The sequence below is a fragment of the Varanus komodoensis genome, unplaced genomic scaffold (genome assembly GCF_004798865.1).
Source record: "Varanus komodoensis strain SLA01 unplaced genomic scaffold, ASM479886v1 scaffold1, whole genome shotgun sequence".
Classification (NCBI taxonomy): Eukaryota; Metazoa; Chordata; class Lepidosauria; order Squamata; family Varanidae; genus Varanus; species Varanus komodoensis.
Window position 1 is genome coordinate 27,954,378 of NW_025335268.1, and position 26,419 is coordinate 27,980,796.

The window sequence follows — 26,419 nt, forward strand, 5'->3', positions numbered from 1 at the left end:
TGAAATGGAAAATAGTGAAGGAAAAATTGGAGGTCATCTTAGACACCCGGCATATGGTAAACACCAGAAGAACAGCCTAAAAAAATCTCTTCTTACATGTGAGTCATTCTATATGCTGGTATATATGGTACTTCTAGAGTTTCCTAAAGTACACAGATCAGACAACAACACTTCACTTCACTTCACTTCACTTCACTTCACTTCACTTCACTTCACTTCACTTTACTTTGGCTAAGTCTCAGGAAGCAGAACATATTAGCCACTGAAGATTTCTTTCCATTTGGCAAGCAATTTGGTCTTAAATTTTGTGGGCAGAAATTTATCAACTGTGGCTTGTTTTGTATATCATGATAGTTAATTTACCTATGGAGCTGCCACATTATGCTGAATGTCCAGGGGACCCATATTTGGCATGTTTCTGTGGCCTGTCATGTCATTTGAACCTGAATGGCAGGGGTTATTTGACGGTTAGACAGCCTTGCAATGAGCTAAAACAATCCATGGGTTACTCGAGGAAGGCCAACCCTCAAATAATTCCTCCTGTTTGGATTTGTTGGTCCAACAAGGCACTATAAGCTGGGCACCCACAGGCCCAATGCAAAAATGGTGTGGGCAGGCAGCTGTTGTGTCACAGCATCCCCTGTGATTAAAATAAATCATAGTGGGCTGTTGTGTTGTGCAAACCAGGTCTATACTTTAATGTTATCCTTAGATTCTATAAAAGAGCCTTTTGTGATAATTTATCTGCAGCATCATAACTTAAGTCTTTTTTCTTGTACAAATTATATGCTGTCCCTTGCCTCCAAATTCCATGCACTTTCCATTTTCATATTCATTAGAATTTTTTCTTAAAACAAACTACTGGGCCATTATGCAGAATAGTGGTAACAACTTAGAATTCATTATTTTTTAGAAGCCCATCTTAAAGCATAATTGACATTCCAAGCAGTATGGAGAAATTCAGCTGTGCAAACCCTAGAATTTAGCCAGCTGCCTGCGTATTATTTCTCAGATATGGGATGATTTTCATTTAAGATACAAGCTATTATAGAGGGTGAAGTTTTTAACCCTCACTTGAAAAACTTCAAGCATTAAACTGCAAAATATAATGGTGGGTTGGATACAGTCATTCATTAGTGTTGCCTTTAGTTAAGCACAAATGTAACTGTAAAATATTAAACTTGTGGTACTCCTTCAGAGATTTTAGTTTTTATTGCATTTTGCAGATGAAAACTCTGAATATTTTACAGAACAATGGCTGTTCAGAACCATGCCTAACCCTTTCTAGAATTTGTTGAGTTAGTTTTATGAAGCTAGTTCTCTTGATTATCAACTGGAAATATTTATTGTGACTATCAAACTTTTTTTTTATTTCTGTCCTCCACATCCCAGAATGTTGAAGTGCTATTATGATGAAAATAGTTGTTGCCTATTCCTATTGAACATCCTCCCTTTAGACTAGTCTTCACCAAAATGGAACCCTCCTCATGTGTTGCACTATATCTCCCATAAGCCTCAGCCAGCATCACCAGTAACAAGGGGTTATAGAAATCTAAAATGTTTGTAGCCCAAAGCATTTGAAGGACATCTTATTTGGAAGATGGGTTTATACTAAAACAAGTTTCAGATTCTAGGGGCTTAGCTGATCAGGTACCTAGAACAGTTTTCTGAGAATTGAAGATTTCATTTACAGGGCAACAAATGAATAATTATTCTTTGGTTTGCTTCGAATGTGGAATGTAGTCCACATGGAAATTACATTCCTTATGCATTTATGCCTGAATATTGATTGCACATAGGTATATGTTAAGTGTATGGTCCCTGTGCTCCTGGTCAGGCTACCCCACAAATTGGAGAAGTGGCCTCTTATCTGTTGCCAGTAACTAATGCTGGAAGGAAGCTCAGGGAGATTGGGACCATGCAAAAGAGGCATTTTCATTCATGTATATTTTCTGGATTCTCACAATCACGGGTAGGATTGTGTTTGGGCTTTGAACTCATGGCTTTTTGCAGGTTTCTGGGGTGGTTTTAAAGCTAATCTCTCCTGCATACTCTATTGGGTTTGGATGATGGGAAGCCATTTGCTACAAGGATAAATAGGCAAATTTTGTTATGTATAAATGGTAGGTGGTGGTGGTGGGGAGAAGCAATCTTGGCTTCTTTTCCCCAGTGATTATGCATAATTGGCCATTTTATTACATCCAAAAATTATTTTCTTCCAATGAAGATCTCATTCCATCAGAGGAAGGGGAACTTTTAGATTCAATGCATTGTATTTGCTAGGGCCGGAGAAGAAAATCATAGGAGTTATTTATAGTAGGCAACAACACTCCATTGTCAGACAACTAAGTATCAATTGCAGTTGTGAATGCTAATTATAGCTTGGCAGTTGCTCATATGTGACTGAAATCATGGTATATTTTATGAAAAGAAAAATCTTTAAGCCAAGAGGTACAATTTTCAGTGGAAAGTAATTGTGGAGGACATACTAGTAGTGGGCAGGGCCAAAACCCAAAATGGACGTGGCATCCTACTCTCTCCCTACTTTACTCTCACCCTTTTTCATGCTTATGAACAGGGGCTGCCAGTGTAGAAATAGAGCATACATTTCTCAATTGGTTGGTTTTCCTGTTGTGCTGGTCTCTGAGAGTGGCTTCTCTTTATCAGAACAAATGTAATAATGCAGGAACAGGGAGATCTGTTCCTCTGCTGGCAGCTTGTGGTAGAGTGTCTGAAGGCTTGCTGAGATTTCCCAGCAGGCTCGTAACTTGTGGGTCATTGGCTCCCCTCCAATGAACATTTAAATCAGATCAGTGATGGTACTATCTGGAGGCCAGTTATAAGTTATTGCGCTAAGTGTAAATAAACTTACAACAACTTAATCAGTATAATAGGACTGTGTGTACTTTGGTTTCACTTCTTCTCCAGAGGCTTAATCATGGAACATACTATACATATTTTTGTAACTTTGTCAGATTTTGTAACCTTATGTATTACCTTGAGTTTTGTGTATTGCAGTAAGATGAGAAGTGGAATAAAAGCTAAGGTACCAAAATGATATTTTAATGCCTTTGGATTATGTGTACACCAACAGATGACATACTAAACTGCATTTTGATTTCATACAAAAGGTGCCTATTTAGTTAGATACAACAGAGCACAAGAAAGGATTTGCTGACCTTATTGAATCATAAAGTAGTATAACTTTCTCCATTCATGAACATATGAATTATTTGCAATAAAGTTTTCACCTAGCTATATCTACCACTTAAATGGCCTCATGTAAATCTATTGCTGTAGAATGTTGTAGGACAGGGATTATTTTACTCTTACGTGTCATGGTTTGTCAATTAACCTGAGTACATATAACTTCCTTAACTACTTTTACATTTTTGCTTCAGGTTTGTTTTGTAGAGATTGACTTGGTTTACATATGCTTGTTCTCAAGAAAGGGCTGCTGCTATTGTCCCCTTTAACATTTCACAGCTTTGGGTCACAAGTTGCCATACCTCTCAAAGCTATGAGCCAATATTCTTCCTCCCTCCCTCCCTCCCTCCCTCCCTCCCTCCCTTCCTTCCTTCGGGAAATGTTGATTTTTTACTTGGTGTCCCTTAATGTATGTTACATACATTCTAGCTAGTAAAGACCATTGTAGTCATTGGCTTTATGAAAGGTGTGATGTAAATTAATTAATTATGAATCAAGTGATATACTTTGGCAACAGGCCATTGTAGTTACATGCTCACGTGCCTTTAATTTCAATAGGGTTTAAGTATATTTAACTATGTACTGGATTGTCATTTCTGTAAATGGTCCTTATTTTCTCATGTAACAGCTTGACATGACCTCTAGTAATATTTATGTTCTATCACTGTGTCTGTCATTTTAAGACCTTTTATCACGGATTTTAGAGCTTAGAATTTCAAGGCTACAATTACAGTGAAAACAGAATTCTGTTCTCCCCTTCCCTCCAGTTGAGCAAAGACAATAACTCAATGGCAGAGCACACGTTTTGTATGCAGAAGGCCCCACATTCAAGCTTGGACATCTCTAGAGAGAAGTCTTTTCCAGTCCTTTCTGAAACCTGGAGAATCGCTGCCTGTCAGCATAAATGTGAATTAATAGTGTGACTTGATATAAGGTAGCTTGCTATATTCCAGAAAGGATACAACTTGCCTTTAGAAGAGCAGGCAGTCAAGTTTTCATTATTTCAGAAAAGTAAACTTGGGCAACTTCTGTTTTAATTAGGCTAGTTTCCTTTTGGCCACTTTTTTTTATGTGGCAGCTCATGTGTGTACTGAATGAAGTAAAGCCTTAATGATGCAACTAAAATCCCAATATGGAGCCATAAAAATGGCAAAACATTTTTGCACTCCTCACTTTCTGAGATTTACACACATACTTAGTTTATGAACCTTAATGACTTATTTATACATAACTGTAATACATAACTGTGTTTCCTGTTCATGGTTTGTGTTAGTTTAACTGGGTTGTTTAACCTCTAAACAACTCAGAATTCCTGGGTTCAGATGTCAAAATAGCAATCCAAAACAGAACTTTCAGGGTTTGTTACTTGAAGACAGGAGCAACAACTGTGTAGAAGGGTCTGCACTTGGTCTTACTTGGCAATGATAGTTCCTAGGTTACAATTATGTACAAACCAGGTCTTTGTCTTAAAGGTCAAAACTTTTATTTTTTTTTTTAAATTAACATACCATACCATGCCATGCCATACCATACACATATCAATAACAGCAAACAGTTTAAAAAGAATGAAAAAAGCTTACAATTCAAATAATTTGAATCATATAAAGCGAAACAATAATTTATACTGAACCCAAGAGGTGCACCCCTACACTGAAACCTTTGACTACATGATATTTGTTTATTCATACGTATATACACCCCTCCTCTCCTTTTCTTCTTCTGTGTGTTCCCTCTCTCAGGAAGACCTCTTCCTGATCACAAATTGCACTGAATCATACAAAGGTTTTATATCCTTCCATTAATACATATTCAGTGAACAACCCCCAAATTTCATTAAAATTATCCTTATTTGTCAACCCTTTTTTAACCTTAATATTTCACATTAACTTGTTATTAATGGCTGCATTCCAAATTTACTTAATTGGAAATCACAATTTTCCTTCTAGTTTTTTGCTATTATTAATCTTATGGTTGTTAATAAATTTGCTATTGATTCTTTAATGTTTCATTTCTTTTCATGAAATAATGACAATAATGTAATTCCTGGGTCTACTTCAATATCTAAATCCAATATTTTGCTAATTTCCTTAAAACCATTTTGCAAATTTTCATAATTTCACATTCACACCACATATTGAAATAAGTACTCACTTTCTGACCACATGTCCAACATATATTGGAATACTTATTATACATATATTAGTTTTACCAGTGTCAGCTACCATTTCCGTACTAATCTGTAGAAGTTTTCCGTAATTCTGATCAACATTAAAAAAAAAAAATCCCATATTTTTTCCTGTTCTTCCTTACTTATATACCTTCTTAAATCTATTTTCCATGAGACCTTAAGAAGGTCATATTGATCCTCCACTTCTAATAAGGTCTTATAAATTTCACTTATCCCTCTTATTTGCACATTATCTTGTTTTTCCTTATGTAAAAAAAACTCTTCAAATTTAGTAATATCTCTGAATTTACCATTTTTCTTTTACTCAGTTCTTTAGTCCATTGTTCTAAATACCTAACAAACCAGGTTAATTTTTCTGTTCCTAATACCATCTTTATCCTTTTCTTATTATACGTGTTCTTTGTGAACTTGTTTATCCTTATGTACTGTTCTCAAACTACCTCTCAAATTTTCTGGAAATCCTTTGATTTGTGTGACTGAATTCCCCTATTCTTGTTCCAAATTTGCACCATGTTCTCAAGGAAAGGGTTTTCTATCTTTTTAACCATCCCATATTTTTTTAAAAAAAGAATGTTTAAAAAGGATTCCTCAATTTGTTGGTATTCTAATTCTGTCCATATTACCTTTTTGGGCTGTAATATAATGTCTGGTATGTACCTTATTTGATTTTCTGCATAATATAGTTTGATATTTGGAATACCTAATCCTACCATTTTTTGCAGTCCATACCACTTTTTTTGGTAGTCCTCACTTCCTTGTCCCTATTACAAAATGGATTCATCATATTTTGCCAATCTTCCAATTATTTTCCTAATATCTTAACTGGTAACATCCTGAGCAAAAGGTTAATCTTAGCTAAAATTTTCATTTTGCATACTGCTATTGTACCAAATCATTATAATCTAATTTTTCTAAATTCATTTATTATTTATTTAAAAACTTTTTTTTTGGACCATCCCTTACCAAAGTCTTGGGACAGTTTACCAGTAAGACAAAAAACAAAACAAAACACAGAATTAAACACATCCTGATCAAATTCTGACAGTAAAACCCATATTAAAATAATAGTAAACCTTAAAATATGGGGAGGGGGGAGGGTTTTAGCCTGGCGCCAAAAAGAATAAAGTGATGGTGCCAGGCAAACCTCTCTGGAAAGTATGTTCCACAGTTGGGGTGCCAACACAGAGAAGGCCCTTCTCCGGGTAACCACCCTGCTAATCTCCTTCATGGAGGACTCCTGAAGAAGGTCCTCCACCCCAGTTCTTTAAGGGGACAGGCACATATGGAAGGAGATGCTCCTTCAGGTAACCAGTCCCTAAGCTGTTTAGGGCTTTATAGGTCATAACCAGCACCTTAAATTGGGCCTGGACTTCAACAACTGGTAGCCAGTGTAGGTGGTAAAGGGCTGGTGTTGTATGTGCATACCTGCTGGTCCTTGTTAACAACCTGGCAGCTCTATTCTGAACCATCCAGACCGTCTTCAAGGGCAGTCCCATGTAGAACACGTTTCAGGAGTCCAATTGGGAAGTTACCAGTGCATGGATCACTGTTGCCAGGCACTGCTCATCCAGATAGGGGCACAGTTGATAAATCAGCTGAAGCTGAAGGAAAGTGCTCCTCACTACAGCTGTCACCTGGGATTTCAGGGACAGCTCCATATCAAGGAGCACTCCCACACTGTGCATCCTGTCCTTTAGTGGTAGTGCAGCCCCATCCAGAACAGGGTTGGAAACACCTACCTACAGGTTGACCCATCTACCAGCAAGACCTCCGTCTTGTCTATATTAAGCCTCAATTTATTGGCTCTCATCCAGTCCACCACCCCAGCCAGGCATTGGTTCAGGACATCCACTGCCTCACCTGGATTAGATGTAAAAAAGAGGTAGAGCTGGGTGTCATCAGCATACTGATGACTCCACAGTCCAAACCTCCAGATGATCTCTCAGAGCGGTTTCTTTTAGATGTTAAAAAGCATTGGGGGGGGGGGGGGGTGAAATGGAAAGCTGCCATGGCACAGAGCCACAATTCCCCACCACCATCTTCTGGAATTGTCCAGCCAAGTAGGAGTGGAACCACCTCAAAGGAGTGCCTGAAACCCCCAATCCAGCCAGCCTATCAAAAGCCACTGAGAGGTCCAGGAGAACCAACAGGAATCCACTCCCCCATCCCTCTCCCTGCACAGGTCATCATACAGGGTGACCAAGGCAGTTTCTGCCCCATAACCAGGCCTGAAACCAGATTGAAATGGATCCAGATAGTCAATTTTCTCCAAGAGAGCTTGGAGTTGCCTGGCCACCACCTGCTCATTTACCTTGTCCAAGAACAGGATGTTACCCTCTGGTCTATAATTGGAGGCCATCTCTGGGTCCAGATTCGTCCTCTTAAAGATGGGGCTGATCACCACCTCCTCCATGGGGGTGGGGACCTGTCCCTCTCTCAGAAAATTCATGAATTTTCTCCTTTATTTCACATTCCAATATATCAAAATTATTCTTTTTTCAAACATTGCAGATTTTTTATGTTTATAGCTGAATTATTTAATACATTTGCGTATCTAAATTTGGAATGTGCTCTTAATTCCCTCTTCTCTTCATTATCGCAATTAAACAGCTTCATTTCTGATTTATCCCAATTAACCTATAAACCATTTATCTCTCCAAATTCTTCTAAGTGAATTTTAACCTGGTCCATAACTTTAAGTGGGTTCTTTATAGTTAATAACATGTTGTCAGAAAATCAACTAACCTTAATTTTATTCTCAAATCTGATACCTTTTGTGATGTTATCATTTCTAACACTATTTACTAATAATTCTGTAACTAAAGCAAATAGTATCAGGGAAAGAGGGCATTCTTCTTTAGTACTTCAGCCTATTTGCTGAATAGGCTGTTTGACCATCATTAACTATCACAGTTGAGAAATTTTCTGAATATAATTGGTTTATTATACCTTTAAATCATGTGTTAATATCTCTATAAGCATCTTTATTGTAGGCCATTCCACACAATCAAAGGCTTTAAAAAGATCCAATGCTATTACAGCTGTTTTTAACATTTTCTTACATATGACTTCTATTACATCTAGAACTCTTCTAGTCAGATCTCTTGTTCTTCCTACTATAAAACCATTCTGATCCACCTTAATATATTTACCAATAAAATTATTCCGTCTCCTTGCAAATATTCACATTTTTAACCTCTTTCATCCTTGATTATTCCAATTAGATTTTTAGTTCTCTTTAGGTCAAAACTCTAAAACATGTTTTAGGTGAAGATAAAGATAGCAAGTTTGTGGGCTTTCTGTGTTTTTTTTTTTTTTTTTTCTTTTTGGTAATTTTTGCTGCTTGAACTCCTTAAAGGTGTATTGTGGTAATACCAGCTTTCAGACATCTGACTTTGTACATTATGCAAAGTAAACAGTACGCTAAGGATTGAGGGTCATATATTTTAAACTAAAGATAGTAACAAATCCATGGGCTTTAACCCCTTGAACACTTTGAAAATACTCTGATGCATAAGCCTGTACTCCTGCCTCTGAAACACATGCCTGCATCACCCCATGCCCCTGGCCAGTGAGCATAAATCTGAAGGTGATTCCACATTAATGAGGTTCATGTTCCCATAGAGGGAGCCTTACACAAAGAAGGCATGCACATTGTTCTGTGCTATGGAAGGAAAATCTGTAGGTGTTTGTGAATGCATTGTAATTGCTGCGTTTTGTGACCAGTACCTGGTTCTGAAAGAATGCAAATGGATTTAGATGTTAATATTTTTAAATGGCCAGCTATTCTGAGGCCTGTTGACTAATCCCTTCTATGGCAAATTGAAGTGCCATGACATGGAAAACAATATGCTCATGTTACAAGCCTTGCATCTTAAAATTGTGCAAAAAATTAAAATGTTTACTTATTTCATCCTTGCTAGAAGGGAGGGGTAACTCACAAGGAATGTTCTAGTTCCAATAGCACACAAAATAAATAACAGATGTTTGATCAGAAAAGTTAACAAGCATTGTTGATTAACTTTCACATAAAGTAGAAATCCCAGCAGAACTACAACAAACAGGTCTATATATTTTTCCAGAATATGTAGCACTTCCCTCTCTGCCTCCCTTCCCTTTTTTGGTGGTAATTAATTTGGGGGTTTTAATCTTCCCTGTCTTGTGTTTATTATCTACCTTTACTGGGTTATGAGCTTTTGTAGGGCATTTTTCTATCTAAACATGCATACAATCACACCCTTAATGATTTTGGATACACTGCTAAGCACTATTAGTATAGTTGCAAGTTTTAGTATCACTAAGATGAGTTTTTTGTTAGAACTTTTAATGATAATCTTGGCAATAGATATCCTTGCTCCACATTCAAGGTGTGCCTGTAATTAGTGAATATTTTTCAATTGCTCAGTAGTTCCTTTTGTTGACCGAAGTTGTCATTTTAACTTGTATTAATTTGTCAAAATTGCTTTTTCTCTCTTTTGTGGAAAACCCTCTCTGAGGTATTGATTTAATCACAAATCTCTCTTTGTTTCTTCTCCCCAGGAGGATCCAAATAGTATTAATGCATTAAAAAAGAAAGATCAACGCAGTAATAATGGGGATGAAAAGTCACAAAGCATGGAGACTCTACCTCCAGGTATGGAATTAGTGTTTGTTATTTTTAAAGTAAGATACAAAGTGGCAAAGAAAATTACTTAACTAGCATCTATAGCAAGAGTAAAAAACAAGTTTGGTATTAAGAACCAAGTAGAGAAAGATGGGGAGAAATAAGTTCTGAAGGTTTCACTGATAGTACTTCATGGGTAAAACCTCATGTTAAAAGAGAAGAACCTTTGGGCTGCAGTTTTATACTGAGCAGGGCATAAGCCTTATTTTGAGTAAAAATGGTTACCGAGTTGACAAGGCTGCTGGTCTTATATCATTTCAGCACTAGCTACTGTCTACTTAAATGTTTTGAATAGAAAAAAACCTGTCCTGTGCGCCTCACTAAGTGTGGCTGGGTGGCTTAAAAATATAAATAGTTTTGTGACATCTCAGATATATGCATTTATTGCTCACTAATCATCATAGCACATGAGCATGGCAGGGTGGGAACATAAGTCATAGTATGGTTTTAGGCTGCAGTTCTCAAAATACTTATAAGGAGTAAGTCCAGTCAACATTAGAGCATAAGAATGTTGGATCAGACCAAGGGTCCATCTAGTCCTGCTTTCTGTTACACAGGGGCCAGTCAGCTGCCCACAGAAGACCTACACGCAGGACATTAGTGCAACAGCACCCTGCCATCCATGTTTCCCAGTAACTGGTGTGCAAAGGCATATTGGAAGTGCCATGTAGCCATCAGGACTTGTAGCCATTGCTACCCTTTTCCTGCATGAATTTGTTCTGCTGCCTTTTGAAGGGGAAATACAAATTTGGTGTCCATTGCAGAAACGAATGTGAAGAAGCACTTCATTTATCTATCCTTAATCTCTTCTTTGTGAGGTAATCCACATAGGGATTGCATGTGAGTTTAACAATATCTCTGAAGAAAACAAAACAGATTTGCCTCGTTTTCAGAGAAAGCACTTATGTGTCTGCAGCCAGAAATCGTTTTAGAGTGGGAATTTTTTTCTCGGTGAAAGAAGGGGAAGAAGATGCTTCTTTTAAGATGGTGCCTACCATTCATAGGATGGCAAAGGATGAGTAGCCTGCTGAGGGATTTTTCTGTATTCTGTTTTGAAACAGGCTCTTAAGACTATTTTATTCAGGTAGGCCTTTTTCTGCTAAAGACTGCAATCTTCTAGCTCTGCAGTGTGATGTTTTATAATATTAATGTCTTTGTTGTGATGTTACGGTTATGATTGTGTTCTAAAGTGTTTTCTATGTATGATTTTGCATTGTAAGCTAGTCTGTATCCTTTGTCATGAAAAGGAGGAGTGACTAAAGTAATACAAATAAATATCAATAAACATTAAGTCAAAGGCAACAACAATAATAAGCGAATAGAAAGAGTAGAATAGCGCAGGGTGGAAAATAAAGATTTGTAATCAAACAGTGTTCCACTGCAAATATTCTGGGCCAAAATATTATTTTCAGAATAAAAGGTTGAGACTGCAAGAAACTTGGAGCTGCTGATACAAAGGAGGATTGGGCTGTGTTTGTGTGTGTGTGTTTGTCTGAGAGAGAGAGAGAGAGAGAGAGAGAGAGAGAGAGAGAGAGAGAGAGAGCGCGCGAGCGAGCGAGCGAGCGAGCGAGCAATAAGAGTGTAAGAAAAGAGGCAGGAGATAATTGGTAATCTCAAACAGAAATAAAAGCATTTCCTTATGTAAATAGAAATAGCTGATATATTTATGAATTTCATTTCTATGCCATCCAAAATCCAAAGTTCTCTGAGTGGCTCAAATAATTAAAAACATAAAATGTAATGATAAAATACAGTATAAAATTAAAAGTTAAAAGCTTATAGTAGAAAATAAAGAGAAAACCCAAAATAAAATTGTAGCAGCAATGGAAAAATTTAAAATGCAGCAATGGAATTTAAGTAGCACAACCTGAAAAACTAACATGCCTTAAAAAAATAGATTCTTCACCTGGCACCAAAAAGAGTACAATGCAGGTGTCAGGCAGGCAGGCAGGCCTCTGTGGGGAGGGTCCAACTGGATTGCCTCAACAGAAAAGACCCTCTTCTTAGTAGCCAAACACTTCACTTCCCCTGTTCGGAGCTCCTGGAGGACTGTTGAAACAATAGTAGATCTGGACGGGTATATATGGGAAGGAGACAGTTCTTTGGGTAAACAGCCAAGCTGTTTAGGGCTTTAAATACTTAACATTATCCCTTTGAGTTGCCAGTGGAAATTGACTGACAAGCAGTGTGGGTGAAAAGGTAATGACATAATATGTTTACATTGTTCATTAACAGACATGCTTCCCTATTTTGGACCAGCTGAAGTTTCTGGATCACTTTCAAAGGCGAATGTATAACACATTGTAGCAATCCAGCTGAGAGGTTACAAAACTGGCTAGACTCTCTGGATAAGGATGTAGTTGGTAAATCAGCCAAAGCTGATCAAAGGTATTCTATGCCCATTGCTCGTGACAATGCTGGATCCAAGAACACCCCCAAACTACAAACTTGATCCTTTAAAGAGAGTACAACCCCCTCCAGAACAACTCAAAAATCACTTAGGCAGCTAATCGCTTGCTAACAGTATTTTCATTTTGTTTGGATTGTGTCTCAGGTTACTGACACTCATTCACACTCAGGCACTGGTTCAGAATACCTACTGGTCATCTAGATTTTATGAAAAGGAGTGACACAATTGAATGTCATGTCTTTACTGATGACATCTCAGTCCATATTTCAGAAAACTTCCACCAGTGGTTTCATGTAGGTGTCAATCAGCATAGAGGATAAAGTAGAATCCCATGGTATAACTGCAAAGCATAGAGCAGGGGTCTCAAACTCAACATACCTGGGGGCCGCTGGAAGTAGAGTCTGGGTGAGGCTGGGCCGCATCAAGTATTCCACCACTGTGGTGGTGGTGGGCCTCTCATCCCACAGCCGGCCCGGGTGCCCCCGGCTCTTTGAAGGCCGCAGGGCCCCTTGCCCGTGCCCTGCCCGTCCTGGCAATTGGCCCGCGGGCCACGAGTTTGAGACCCCTGGCATAGAGCATTCTCCCCGTACCACTTTCTGGAATTATTCATCCAAGTAAGAGCAGTACCACTGGAATGCAACACTTCCAGTTCCCAACCTAGGTAACTTCAATGGAAGGATGATGTAGTTCATGATAACGAAAGCCACTAAGAGATCAAAATAACAGGGTCACACACTCATCCTGTTCCTTTATTTGCAGGGGTTATCTGACAGGGTGACCAAGGCAGTATCCATCCCAAAGCTAGGACTGAAAATTAAGGTATTGCTAGATAGTCACTTCCATTCAACAGTGTGTGAAGTTGGTAGACAACCATCTGCTTAACCACATTGCCTAGGAAGGGAACATTAGCACCGGCTTACAGTTGTTAATGCCTTCCAAGGCCATTTTAGGATTTTCAGGAGTCACCTAGTAACTGCTGCAATTAAAGTGATTGACTCCACTCCCTCTCTCAAAGAGGAGGTCACAGCCTCTTGGACCCAGATGGACATCCCTTTATTAGATGTAACAAACCATGATGGACAAGAGTCAGGCATACAGGTGGTGAAAAGGATTTGGCCAAGCACCTTGTCCACATCCTGAGGCCTTAACAAATGAAACTCCTTCAGTAGTATCCACCTGTCCATGTGCTTAGTGGCACTCTCAAAGAACTCTTAATAGGTTGGTGTGACAGAACTTTGTGGAAGACATGTTAATTCTGTTTCAGAAGAACTTTTCCCTCCATGTACTTACTGATTCTGTTTTTGGTAACACTTTCACACAATTTACTAAGTAAAGACATTAAGCTAACTAGCTAATGCCCCGGATCTCTCTGGATCCTTTTTAAAAAATTGGTGTTACATTCTCCAGCCCTCTGGTACAGAGGCTAATCTTAGAAACATACTACATATTTTGGTAAGAAGGTCAGCAATTTCTTACTTGATCTCTTTTGGGATTCTGGGATGGATACCAGCTGCACTCCATAATTAACTTTCAGTTTGTCACCACAATTGATTCTAACTTAGTGTCTGTATAAAGGACAGGTTTCTGTAAGAGTCTGGCTAGCAGCCTTGGAAATGGACGTGGTTACTTGAAGGTTGCAGGCCCAGGTACTTTTGCAGACTGTAATATTATTAGAAATAGCATTTTGGCATAGTCTTTATGTTAGCTGTGAAGAGTCTTGGATGGAAAGCAAATGGTACAGACTTACCCATTATTATTAACCTGATGGCAAAAGATAGGTGTTCCTAAGAATACCTTATTCTACATTCTTAGGTCAATTTGACTCTTAAATCAGTTTTCCAGAATGCAAGTGAAACACATTTTGATGTTGCTTTTGTTACCATCCTCCCCTTCAAGGCTTCTGGCTTGAATGAGAGTTCTGTGGATTATGACATTAAGGTTTAAAAGCATAAATAAGTAGTGAAGAATGTGGGGTTTTGTAAAGCCATTAACTGTATACAGAATTTTCTGCATGTTGCAACATTTGATGATCTCACTACTCAGTGTTAATAAAATTTGAGGATTATAGCTCACTGCATTAAGCAGTGTCGGCTCGTGCAGGAGATAAAAATCCGAACTTGCCTCCTGATGCTCAGCTTAAAAAGATTAATATCCAGCCTTGTGAATTAATTCTTCCTAGCCCATATGGGTTAATATCATTCTTAAATTGCGTTAACAGTTTATGACCATACAATTTTACTTAAAGCCTTGCAATTCACCTTTTAAATAAAGAAGTAATTAATATACTTTATCTTTCTATTAATTTTAAAAGTGAAAAATATTAATAAAACCATTTTTTGGAACTAACAAAGGTTAAAATACATTCAAACAGCCTGTATTATTTCCTGTTTGGCTACTTTCCCAAGATCAGCCAGTCCATTTGTGTCTTCATAACAAATTTAGTCTTTACCTTTTCTGTGTGTCTGTTCCAAATCCTGTTTGAATTGATGTCTAACCTGGGGAGGGAGACTGCCTTGATCCAGGTTCTGGTTCTTCTAGTCTAGTCTAGGGAAGAACTAGATAACTGGGGACAAAGTAAAATATTAGAAAAGGTGTGGAAATAGTGACTACGTGTTTCTAAACTTTCTTCAGATTTTTCACCAATAATTTAAACAAGTAAGCCTTCTTTTCTCTCAGGTATTGACAGTGTCATCTTGCTGACTTAACAAACAACAGCTACCAAAACTGACCCAAATTCTTCGTTTTAAATCTGTCAATCTAAATTCAAGGGAGATTCGAGGCTTTTGAGTCTCCCTAGGCACATTTAACTAGATGAATTGTGCCTGTAGCTATATTCTCATTCTTGCTGACTTCACATCTAAACTAATTGTGGAATGAACTCTAGAACCAAACTGGAACAGTAGTCTTATGTTGGTCTGATGGTACATAGTGTGTAATTGTATGCATGTTTAGACAGAAAAACATATTAATCTAGACAGAAAAAGGCCTTACAACTTCCAACATTCTCTAAGCCAGCCATGTTTGGCTGGGAGTTCTAGAACTCTCTGTTTTAAACATGCATAGGACTATGCTATTAACTTTATTACAGTCAGTTTATATCAACTAAATGACCTTTTGTATATTTATGAGGCACATAGAAACTGTATGTAAATAAGGTGTTATATGTATATATTAAGGGAGATTCTATCAGTTTCCCAGACTGCTGATTAGTGAACAAGCAGATTTTCTGTAGATGGGTGTTTTTGGGGCATTGCATTGGCATGGGGTTCAGTTGAGTGTCTGAGCAGATGCAATGAATTTCAGCCATTTTGTTTTAAGATGGGGGGGGCAGTGATTTTTTTTTAAGGTCAAAAGACAGATATAAGAGTTAAATAAATGAGTAGCCAACTTTCACTCTATTAAGATTCTGTTAAGCAATTGCTTTGAAATGATAGATGCTCTTTAAATTAGAACCAGTTATGGTGTAGTCATGAGAGTGTTGGACTGGGATTCTGGAGATCTGGGTTCTATTTCCTACATAGCTGTGAAGCTCTCTAGATGACTTTGGGCCAGTCATGGACTCTTGGCCTAGCCTATCTCCCAAGGTTGTTGTGAAGATAAAATGGAGACGAGGAGAGCCTTGTAAGCCAACTTGAGTTCCTTGTGAGAGGAAGAAGGGCAGGGTATAAGTGTAGTGTAGTGTAATGTTGTTTGTTTGGATATTTTTTATCCTGTCCAATACGTTGCGGGTCTCTGGACGGCTTACAAGTCAAAATCCAATAAATACATATAAAGATACTAAAATGCACATTATAATAACATGGTGTTTTTTAAAACAAAAACAGCAGCCAAATGGTGGAGGAGGGGGTTCAGGATTGGGATTGCCATAGGGTTGGGGCATCTTTCTGCCCACTACAGTAGCCCCAACAAATATTTCCCTTTAAGGCTATGTCACCCTGGTGGGAAGTTGCTGTTTGCACCAGGGTAAATAGCAGCTTGAGCAAGAGGGAAGGGTTAAACTCCTTCTCTTCCTTTCATGGTCCTGATTCTGATTAGAGTTGCACTGTAGAAAATAGCTTTAAAAATTGAGTCATGCTATATTAAATACATCTTATATAACATGTAGTTTGGCTCTGCTCAGGGTTTTTTTTAAAGCAAGCAAATACAATAGGATTTAGATCTGTTCACCAGGTACTCATTTCCTTTTCTTAGAGCAAAAACACATAGTATAGGGTGAATTTTAGATGGAAATGCTATCCAGTGCTCCAATGCTTTGCAACCACAGTATCCAGAGCAGGGGTGGGCAAACTCAGGGGACCCAGGGGAGCACTTTTTACCCCTAACTAGACTATACTGCTGCCATGACTACTGCTAGCTCCTCACAAAATTGGCAGTTTGCTGCTGTATTTTGGTGCCAAACTACAATAGAGACTTGAAAAGAGCAACTTTAGCTTTTTTCTTCCTCAGCGAAGCTTGTCTCTTTTAAACCTGTTTTGCTATTTGCAACATCTTTATCTTTTTACCTTCACCTTCACCACCTGTCTTTATTGTTTTATTGTTTATTTTTTAAAAAAATATGGCCACCACTAAATTATTTGTGAATGGCAGGGTTCATACTAGGGGCTGGGGACAGGGTGCTTGCAGGTCATGGATCACCCACACCTGATCCAAAGAAATGTCTTCTCCCACATGGATTCTTAAATCATTTTCCAAGTCCCTCCTGCTGGTATTTCTACTGAAGGAAGTTACACAACTGACTACAATAGAGCGAAGCTTCTCACTTGTAGTTATGCTCTCTCAGTTAAGCACTATCCTTGTTTAAATGAGGCACCGCAAGGAGGCTTACTTGGTGCCTGTACTGTTGACTTCTTGATTCTTCCTTTTTTCTTGGATGGTCTAGAATTCAAATGCTAACATTTTCATTCTTATTGAGTGTCTTTTAATTGATTTCTATGCTGTTTGTGTTTTCTTTTGCATTTTATTCTTTTAGTTTTTATAATTGTTTGAGCAGATATCAAATAAATAAATGCACCAGTATTGAAGATTGTATCACTAGAAAATATCTCCTTCAAGAGAGGGAATTTGAAGGAAGGATATGTCATCTGCTTCTCTTGACTTTGAAAAATTTGTTGCACATTTTTGTAAAGTGCAAATTGTTCTTATAAAACTAAAATGCTGTGTTATATCTGTTTTTTTTTTTTTCTTTTCTATCTTTTTCGTAGGAAAAGTCCGGTGGCAAGACTTTGACCAGGATGCTTATGTTGGAGTTACCATGGTCAAAGCTGGTCAAGATCCATATGCCCGTAATAAGTTTAATCAAGTGGAGAGTGATAAACTGCGAATGGACAGAAATGTACAAGATACTAGACATGATCAGTAAGTACCAAATTGCTTTATCCATATTCCTGTAGCATACAGTCTCTAAACTGAAACGTGTAACTTGTACTAGCAAATAAGCAATGGCAAGCAGCTCAGCTGCAGCCGTCAAGAGTTCACTCACATACGTGTTTGTGCTCTATCAGTGCTTCTGTCCTGCCATGCTCTGCTGACTTGGATTAGTTCATAGCACTGAATGATGGCGCTGTAACAATACAAGCAACAAATAGTGAATTGCTCAGCCTGTATAAGACCTACTTAATGTGAAACATGGTAGGAATGCATCTTTCATGGTATTACATGAAAATATGAGATGATGAACCATAGACCGATTTTGAACTAGTTAGAACGGATATTAATTGACATGGAACTAACTAGCAATAACCACAAGGTTTGGTTTGAACCCCACTTTGGCTGTTTGGAAATACCTCTGGCTGAAGCCTACCTATACCCTTGTCATTTCAGTCCCATAGGTGCTGCACCCTGTGAGGAACAAGTAGACACATATGCCACCACTTATGTAGTTCTGTCCTCAACAGTTACGCCAACACTTTCTCCCTTCTGCTGGGTCAGGGAAAACATCACTGTCCTGTTCAGGATGGTATGGGATGGAACCATGAAATAAGGGACCACACGCTTTACCATGCACCAGAACCTAGTGGACCCAGGCAAGACAAAAGACTGGCTGTGTCCTGCCAATGTCTGCCCTAGTGATTTGAAACTACCAGCTCACAGTCCCATACTTCCCAACCCATGTCCTCCATGGTGGCCTTACTCAGTTGATGAAGAAGCTTGAGAGTAAGAGGAGGAGACTCTGCCTTCTTCCTCTGTCCCTAGCTGCCAGAGCTTAGCAGCACATGCTGCTGCTGTCTGCACAAGTGCAGGAACAAGCTATTTGTGGTCTTATGCCCTGGAAGTATTCCTTGCTAAGAGATGTATCTTGCAATGTCAATAGCTAGCACAGCTGGGATCCACTCAGATCTCAGAATAGCCCCACACCATGATCTTGCACTTCTGTTGTGATCCAGACTCTCAGCCTGCAATTGTTGCTGGGTGGTGGGGGGCAGAATTACATGACACTGGTAGCTCTGCCTGTTTGTCCTCAGTGCTCATTACAGAAACACTGCTTCCTCCTTTGGGTGTCATCCCACACATGTGCACAAATACGTATCTGCAGAATATCCACTGAAGCTCCCTTTTCCTCAAATAATTATGTAAATACCCAACAAAATTCTGGCTTTGGTCATGCTTCTGCCTTTTCCTGAGCAAAAGATTCCTCTTCATAGCTGGAAAGGTGTGGCTTCCACTCAGTACATGCACATGACTGTGATAGGGTCAGACCTGTTGGGGCAGGCACTGCTTCTGTTACAAATTAACATTCCTGCCTCGATCATGAAGACACTGTATTCTAGTTCTGGGCAGAGGTAGGGAACCCATCTGAACCGTACCAGCAACGCTTCTGAACTGGATGATTCCCTCACACAAACCACAAACAGTGCAGGTGGAATGTAATGTAGTATAATAAAGAGATTAGTAGAGAGTAGAGATTTAAAATTTCTAGGCATTTTGAATCCCTGGAAAATTCTTTCCTCTGTGTGTGTGCATGTGTGTGTTTGGGACGGGGTACAAAATGGAGATTTGGGGGAAATTGAAAAATTAACAATAGTTTTAAAATCACTTTTTACAAACCTGAAGTCACTTTCTTGCTTTAGGACAGCCTTCCCCCATCTGATATCTTCCAGATATTTTGGACTTCAGTTCCCATCAGCCTCATACAGCATGTCCAGTGGTCAGAAATGCTGGGCATTTTAGTGCAGAACAACTGCAGGAAATCAGGTTGGGGAAGCCTTCTTTAGAAATATAAAATACTTTGTATAACTTTGTTCATAAAATTATTAATACATTCAAAATCTTTAAAAAGTAAACTTGTTGTTATTGTCTGACTAAACTATACTGCAAAAAGTAGAATACCCAGCATGATCATTTTATGAGTGAACAGCATTACACATAACATAATAAGGATTCCTTTTGTATGTTCTGACCAGAGTGAACTTCAGCAGATAATTCCTGAAGCATCTGAATCACACTAGAACAAATAAAAAGCAGGAAGAATCAGAGATAGATGAAAACTGGTGCACAGCATCTGTTTCTCTTTGAAAGGAAGTTTGGCATCTGCAAATGGATCACCAACATGGAACCTGCAGGCCCCCATTTTTAAAGAAAAAATAATTCATTATTAATTCCATTTCTAACTTATTCATATGGCCCCCTGGTCATTCAAGGGCCTGACACAATTAGCCAGGTGTCTTTTATTCTTGGCTGGGTCTTTTTATTGTCTTTTAATGCCTTATATGTTATTTTAAATTATTTTAGTGTTTTATCAGTGTTTTATCTATTGCATTGTTTTTACACTTTGTCGTAAACTACCCAGAAATCTTCAGCTGTGGATGGTATAGAGATGAAATAATGAAGTGCATTACTGCAGTAATGAGATGAAAACTTGTGTGCAGTGGATAAAACATTCTCACAGTTATAGACAGACTTCAAGAAAAGTGCACCAAATGTCCAAATATGTATCCATTTGAAAGTAGCAAAATTTCAATAGAACTGAATATGACACAGCTTGAGATCCTTAAGTATCTATTAGTACAAGATATACATTAGAGCAATAATTTTAATAAGGAATGGAAGAAAGAACTGTTCTTCAAATTTTACAGAGAGCATTACAAAAAGATTTTCCCTGTGGCTTCACTTTGAGCAGAAATTTTTCATCTGTAGTCTTTCTAGAATACTGCTCTTATTAAATACTTTGTATAAGTCAATTTGCAGTGAGTAAAGGATGGGGAAAATACATAGCCCTAAATTCTAAATGAAAATATTCTATAATCCAAATACCTTCATTTAAAAAGAATCAGGAAAAATGGTTCTTGAAAAAAACATTTTTTCCATGTTTTCCCCAACTTTTCCTGTTCTTTTCCCAGGCCTTCACATCTCTAGGCAATATCCAGTCACCTGAGAAATAAGATTTTGCTGATAGGATGAAAGCTGAAGAATACATTTAAAATACAGCTAGGGGGGCTTATGGGGGAGAAGCTCTTACTTGTAATATTAACAATTTCATGCTTCATGTATGTTTTCAGTGTTCTCATTCAGAATTTCATTATATGGAAAGGTTGGGGATAAATAGATCCATTTTTAAAGGCACAGCACATACCCCTGTCTTTCCCTTTGACTTGCTCAAATTGTTTCCGAGGGTTTGAATAAATCTAAGTCCTCCGTGGTCTCTGTGAATCAGACATATGTGCTCTGCATGCATGTGTGAAGCCTTCTCAGGAAGATTTCAAAGCTAATTAATTACTATTTGGTGGGAACTCCTCTCTTGGTCATACCCTAGTGTGAGGGAGGGGCTCCTGCCTGATCTTCAGTTCTTCCTTACTGCCATCATGGATGCATTGGGAAGTTCCTCCTCTGCTTACTTTCCTTCCATGAGTCCTTTCCTTCTAAGATCTCCATCGTCTTGTTGAATTCCTTTCTCTTTTTACCTCATGCTCAAAAAAAAGGGTAAAATTAATCTGTCTGTCTGTCTGTGAGGGACTGCAGGTGGCGCAGTGGTTTAAACAGCTGTGCTGCTGGGCTGGTAGATCGAAAGGTCGCCGGTTCTAATCTGCACAACGGGGTGAGTTCCCGTTGCTCCGTCCCAGCTCCTGCCAACCTCGCAGTTCGAAAGCATGCAAACACAAGTAGATAAACAGGTACCACTTCAGTGGAAAGGTAACAGCATTCTGTGCACTTCGGTGTTTAGTCATGCCGGCCACATGACCATGGAGACTGTCTGTGGACAAGCGCTGGCTCCCTTGGCTAGGAAACGGAGATGAGCACCGCCCCCTAGAGTCAGGCATGACTGGACTTAATGTCAAGGGGAAACCTTTACCTTTATATCTATCTGTATCTTCGTACCACTTTCCTCTGCTGCTGTACATCTCATGTTCTTCTGTCCCTGGTTTGACTTGCCTTCTGGACCACACAATGGAGCTCAAAGCTCCATTTAGAAATTGCTCAAGCTGCAGTGGCAACTACCTCTGACTGACAGACACTTGCTTTATCTTTTCTGCCTGGGAGAACCATGTGGTAGAGACCTGTTACCACTGCTAGGCCTTTACCAACCAAGCAAAAAAATACTGAGCTGACTGCCTGAAAGCAGAGCTCTGGAATAGAGCTCTCTATGGGACTGGCTGCTTCTAACTACCAGAGCAGTCATCAACAACGGGGGATCCAGTCACCCTCTTCAGCTGTTCTCCCGACCCCAGATCAAACTTCAAAAATCACCAAGGCCAAGAAACTGGTGAAAAAGGTGAGAGTCTCCAAAATGCCAGCTAAAGCCAAAGAGGACAGCAAATGCACCAAAGCCAAGCACCATGATAGGTACTGACATACTGACACCCCCACATAACCTGGACATGGAGCAAGAACCTGACATTGAACAGCACTCCTTGCTGGTGCCAAGGGGAGACCAGAGCACCAATGCACCAGGCAGCCAGGGGCACCTCATTTTTGGAGGTGAGATAAGGGAACCTTCTCCAGCGAGACAACAGGCACCTTCTGCTGCCTCAGGATTGAGATGTGCCTCACCTTCCTCAGCAATCTCAAGGAGAAGTCCATTCTATTGAGCTTGACCAGTGCAGATTCCGCTCCCACTTGCCTCTCTCAGATTAAGCCTGGAGACTTGACTGCCTGATGCCCGCAAATAGAAGGGACTACAGTGGGGACTCATACCAGGGCCACTGGACCTCCTATTACTCCAGGTCCCCAGAATTTCTGTCTTGGAGTCCTGCACACTCAAACAGGGCCCAGAATGCATTGAGTCCCTCTGGCCCAAACTGAGATCAATCAGTTCCAGGCCTTCGAAAGAGACTGAGACTTAGTGCTCTCCACCACTGCAGATCCAACCGCTACAAGCCTCCTCACTAATTGTGGATCCATCAGCCCCCAGACCTTCTTTCTCAAGCACTGGACTTCAATGGTTACCCGTTTAACCTGGAGTTTGCCTCACCAGCCCAGCCCTCTGAGCCTTTCATGGATGCTGCGGTGGCCCCTCAAGACACAGCCTCACCTTCAGAAGAACTGGGGCTATTCTCTGATCAGGTCCTGCAGATGGCGCATAGTCAGGGACTTAACCCACAACAGGATCCAGAGAAAGCTTAAGGACCTAGTCTTTGGGACTGTCTACAAAGAGGTCATAGGCCCAGTAGCCATACCATTCCTGGTAATGCTGATGGACTTGGTACAGCAGGAATGGAAATTTCCTGCCTCTGTGACCCTGATGACTCGAAAGCATGTTCCAGGTGCAGGAACAGGATGCATTCCAACACCCCTGCCCCAACTCCATCATTATGGAGTCAGCTCAAGGGAGTTCCAGGAAGGAGTGCTATCTCCTGGACACGGTGGGGTGGTGTTTCTACTCCTTGCTGTGCTGGCCCTCAAAATGGTGAACCCCTAAGCAACTATGGCCAGATACCACCTCACGCACTGGGACAGGATTGACTCCTTCTGCAGCACCTCCCCGAGGGAATTGAAAGACCTGGCCAATAACATCAGAGCTGAGTCCTTTTGCCTTGCCCACCAGGTGATCCACATGGCCAGGCACTGGACTGACCATGGCATGAAGATCATGGGAGGAATGATAGACTTGCGACACTATGTGTAGCTGTGGTTGTTCAGGCTGAGTACTGAGGTGTGGGTCTGGATTGAGGATATGCCCTGCAGTGGAGAGGGCGTGTTCAATGTGGCCACCAATGACCAAATGGACTCCGTCCAGAAGGCCAGGGTGACCACACGAAGGACGGGACTGAAACAGCCACTGCCACCTAGACACTACACTTCTCGTAAGTGGGGACTGCCCCAGTTACTTGTGTCAATCCAGACTACAACCCCCTACTGCCCTAAGACACAGGCCAGTCCTTCAACCCAGGGGAGGGGATCCCCCCAGACTTGTATCAAGGGTGCCAGCACCCTGTTGACACTAGAAGACAGCTGTGACTTAGCCCATCTTTGGCCACCACCTCCAGCCCTTTCTTCACTCATGGGCTGAGATCTCCTTGTACTTGTGAGTTCTTTCCATCATCCAGCACAGCTACAGAATTATGAGGTCTTCCCACCTCTCAGTTCTGTCAGATGAACAATCCACTTCCATTCTGAAAGATACCAGCTCCATGCTTTAAAAAGGAGCCATTCAGCATGTAGGCCAAGGAAGTTCTGCATGGCCATACTCCAAAATTCTCTGCTGCTGCTGCTGTGGTTTACCTTGGTAGACCTGAAGGATGCTTATTTCCATATTATCACTGAAAAATCCTAAAGGCACTTCCTCCACTTCCAAGTTGGGGACAGCACCTTCCAATTCACCATCCTTCTGTTTCAGTCTTGCCACATAGCAGGTCTTCACAAAATACATGTCAGTGGTCTGTGCATATCTCTTCCTTCAAGATGTCCAGGTCTAGCCATACTTGGATCATTGCCCCATCAAGGTGAGCCACTGCTTGGGCCACTGCTACCACATGTAAATTGCTTTCCCACCTGAGACTTTATGTAAACATGGAAAAATCCTCTCTTGCTCTCTCTTTCCCAGTTGATCCTCTTCATTGGAGCTCATTTGGACTTCAACACCTTGGTGGCCCAGTCAGTCCTGGTTCCCCCATCTTCTGCAGCTCTCCAAATATAGCTTCCTGTACCTCCTGCTCAAACCCAACCTCATCTCTCTGGACTAAGGAACCATCCTCCATCCAGTGATCTGCACACTCTGCATCATGGCCTTGGAGGATCCAGGAAGATCTAGGACTTTACTGGACCATAAAGAGCCTGAGGATCTGACTGGTGCTGGAGGTGACCTTGAAACTGATCATTTGACACTCATATTGTACAAAACCAAAGTGGAAAGCCTTCTCCTTCATGACATGGCACAGTTTTGAGCCTATAAATTTCCCTATACAACAGGTACTCCTATTCCTGAACTCCCTCTTCCAACAGGGTGTCAAGATAGTCTCCCATTTGCATATACATGGCTGTCATTTCTGCCCTTCATTCCCCAGTAAAGGGCTCCTCCACCTTCTCTCACCTTTTTACTTGGCAATTCCTCAGGGGCCTCAAGAACCTTGACCCACCAGGCCTACAATGGCCTTACGCCTGTCTATAGTCCTCCAAGCCCTCACAAGGAAGCCCTCTGTGCACACTGCTGACTTATATTTCCTATTGTGGAAAATGCCTTCCTAGTGGCCATCACTTTGGCTTGCCACTTCAGTGACCTGGTTGCCGTCTGTAGCTCACCTTCCACAGGGACAAGGTGGATCTCTGGCCCTACACTTCCTTTCTACCCAAGATGGGTCTTGGCTTTCCACCTCAATGAGGACATAGTCCTGCTGGTCTTCACAGCACCATCAGAACTGATAGGGACAGCGCTTCATTCCTTTGACATCCAAGAGGCCCTAGCCTTTTTGCAAATCTAGAATCAGACCTTTCCAGCAGTCACAGCTGCTCTTCATCAATTGTGGTGGCACAAACAAAGGACTCCATATCTCCTCACAGAGAATAACAAAATGCGACATGAACATGATCTTCTTCACCTATGAACTGGCTGGACTCCATCCCTCTGGACCGATACATGCCCACTCCACATGAGTGATGGCCACTTCCATGGCCCTCTATGCTGGGGTGCCACTGCATAATCTCTGCAAGGCTGCAACATGGTTGGACCCATGGACAGTACAGCCTTGATGTCTGGGCCAGTGTAGACTGTGCCTTTGGCAGGGCAGTCCTATCCTTGATCCTTCAGTAACAATATCGCCCACTTCCCTGAGATAAACATTTCAGTTGGCCGCATGTGTGTTGCACAGAGACCACAAAGAAGAAAGCCAATTGATAACTGTCATTCTCTGAGTGGTCATCTGTGCATTCACACAAACTTGGCCACCTTCTCCCTCTGGTGTCACGTGCTGGCTGTCGAGTGCCCTCTCTAAAAACCACACGGGCCCCTAGGATCTACTTCTTTGGACAGGGGACCACAATGGCAGTCTCATGGCTTCAGAACTGAGGATCAGATGGAGCCCCTCCCTTGCACCAAGGTATGCTTAGGGGTGGGGCTCCCACTAAATAGTAACTAATTAGCTTTGGAATCTTCCCAGGCAGGCTCCGTGCATGTGCACAGATCCCATATGCACGAATGCACAGATGACTACTCAAACAACAGTTGAAGGTAAGCAATCTACCTGTCTCCCCAAATCTGCCTGCTTCATCTGCATAACTGGATTATCCAAATCCAGTGTGCAGTATCAATGATGCCCTGCCGGAAAGAAAGAAGATGGTGCCCATGTGTCCTTTAAATTCAGTCTTTGGGAGATGTGTGAGACTGAATGTACTATTCTGCTCAGCTTCGGTTTAAAAAGATTTGGTTTTAATCCTGTTTACTGCTTAAATCTGTTTAATGTTTTACTTTATATTGTTGGGGGGACTTTATTAGAGACAGAAGGCAATATGGTATAAAGGTTAGTGTTGGAGTAGCACTTGGGAAATTTGGGTTCTAATCCCTGATCAGCCATGAACATTTCTG

The 26,419-nt window shown here is 40.5% G+C and overlaps 1 protein-coding gene across 1 annotated transcript in view; it reads left to right on the top strand.

Annotated features, from left to right (window-relative positions):
• Positions 1-26,419, top strand: part of GALNT2 (polypeptide N-acetylgalactosaminyltransferase 2) — an 81,434-nt gene that overhangs the window by 31,631 nt on the left and 23,384 nt on the right. The window contains exons 2-3 of the mRNA XM_044420669.1: positions 9,935-10,028; positions 17,670-17,823. Coding sequence (XP_044276604.1) covers positions 9,935-10,028; positions 17,670-17,823 — 248 coding nt within the window. The remainder of the gene's footprint in view (positions 1-9,934; positions 10,029-17,669; positions 17,824-26,419) is intronic.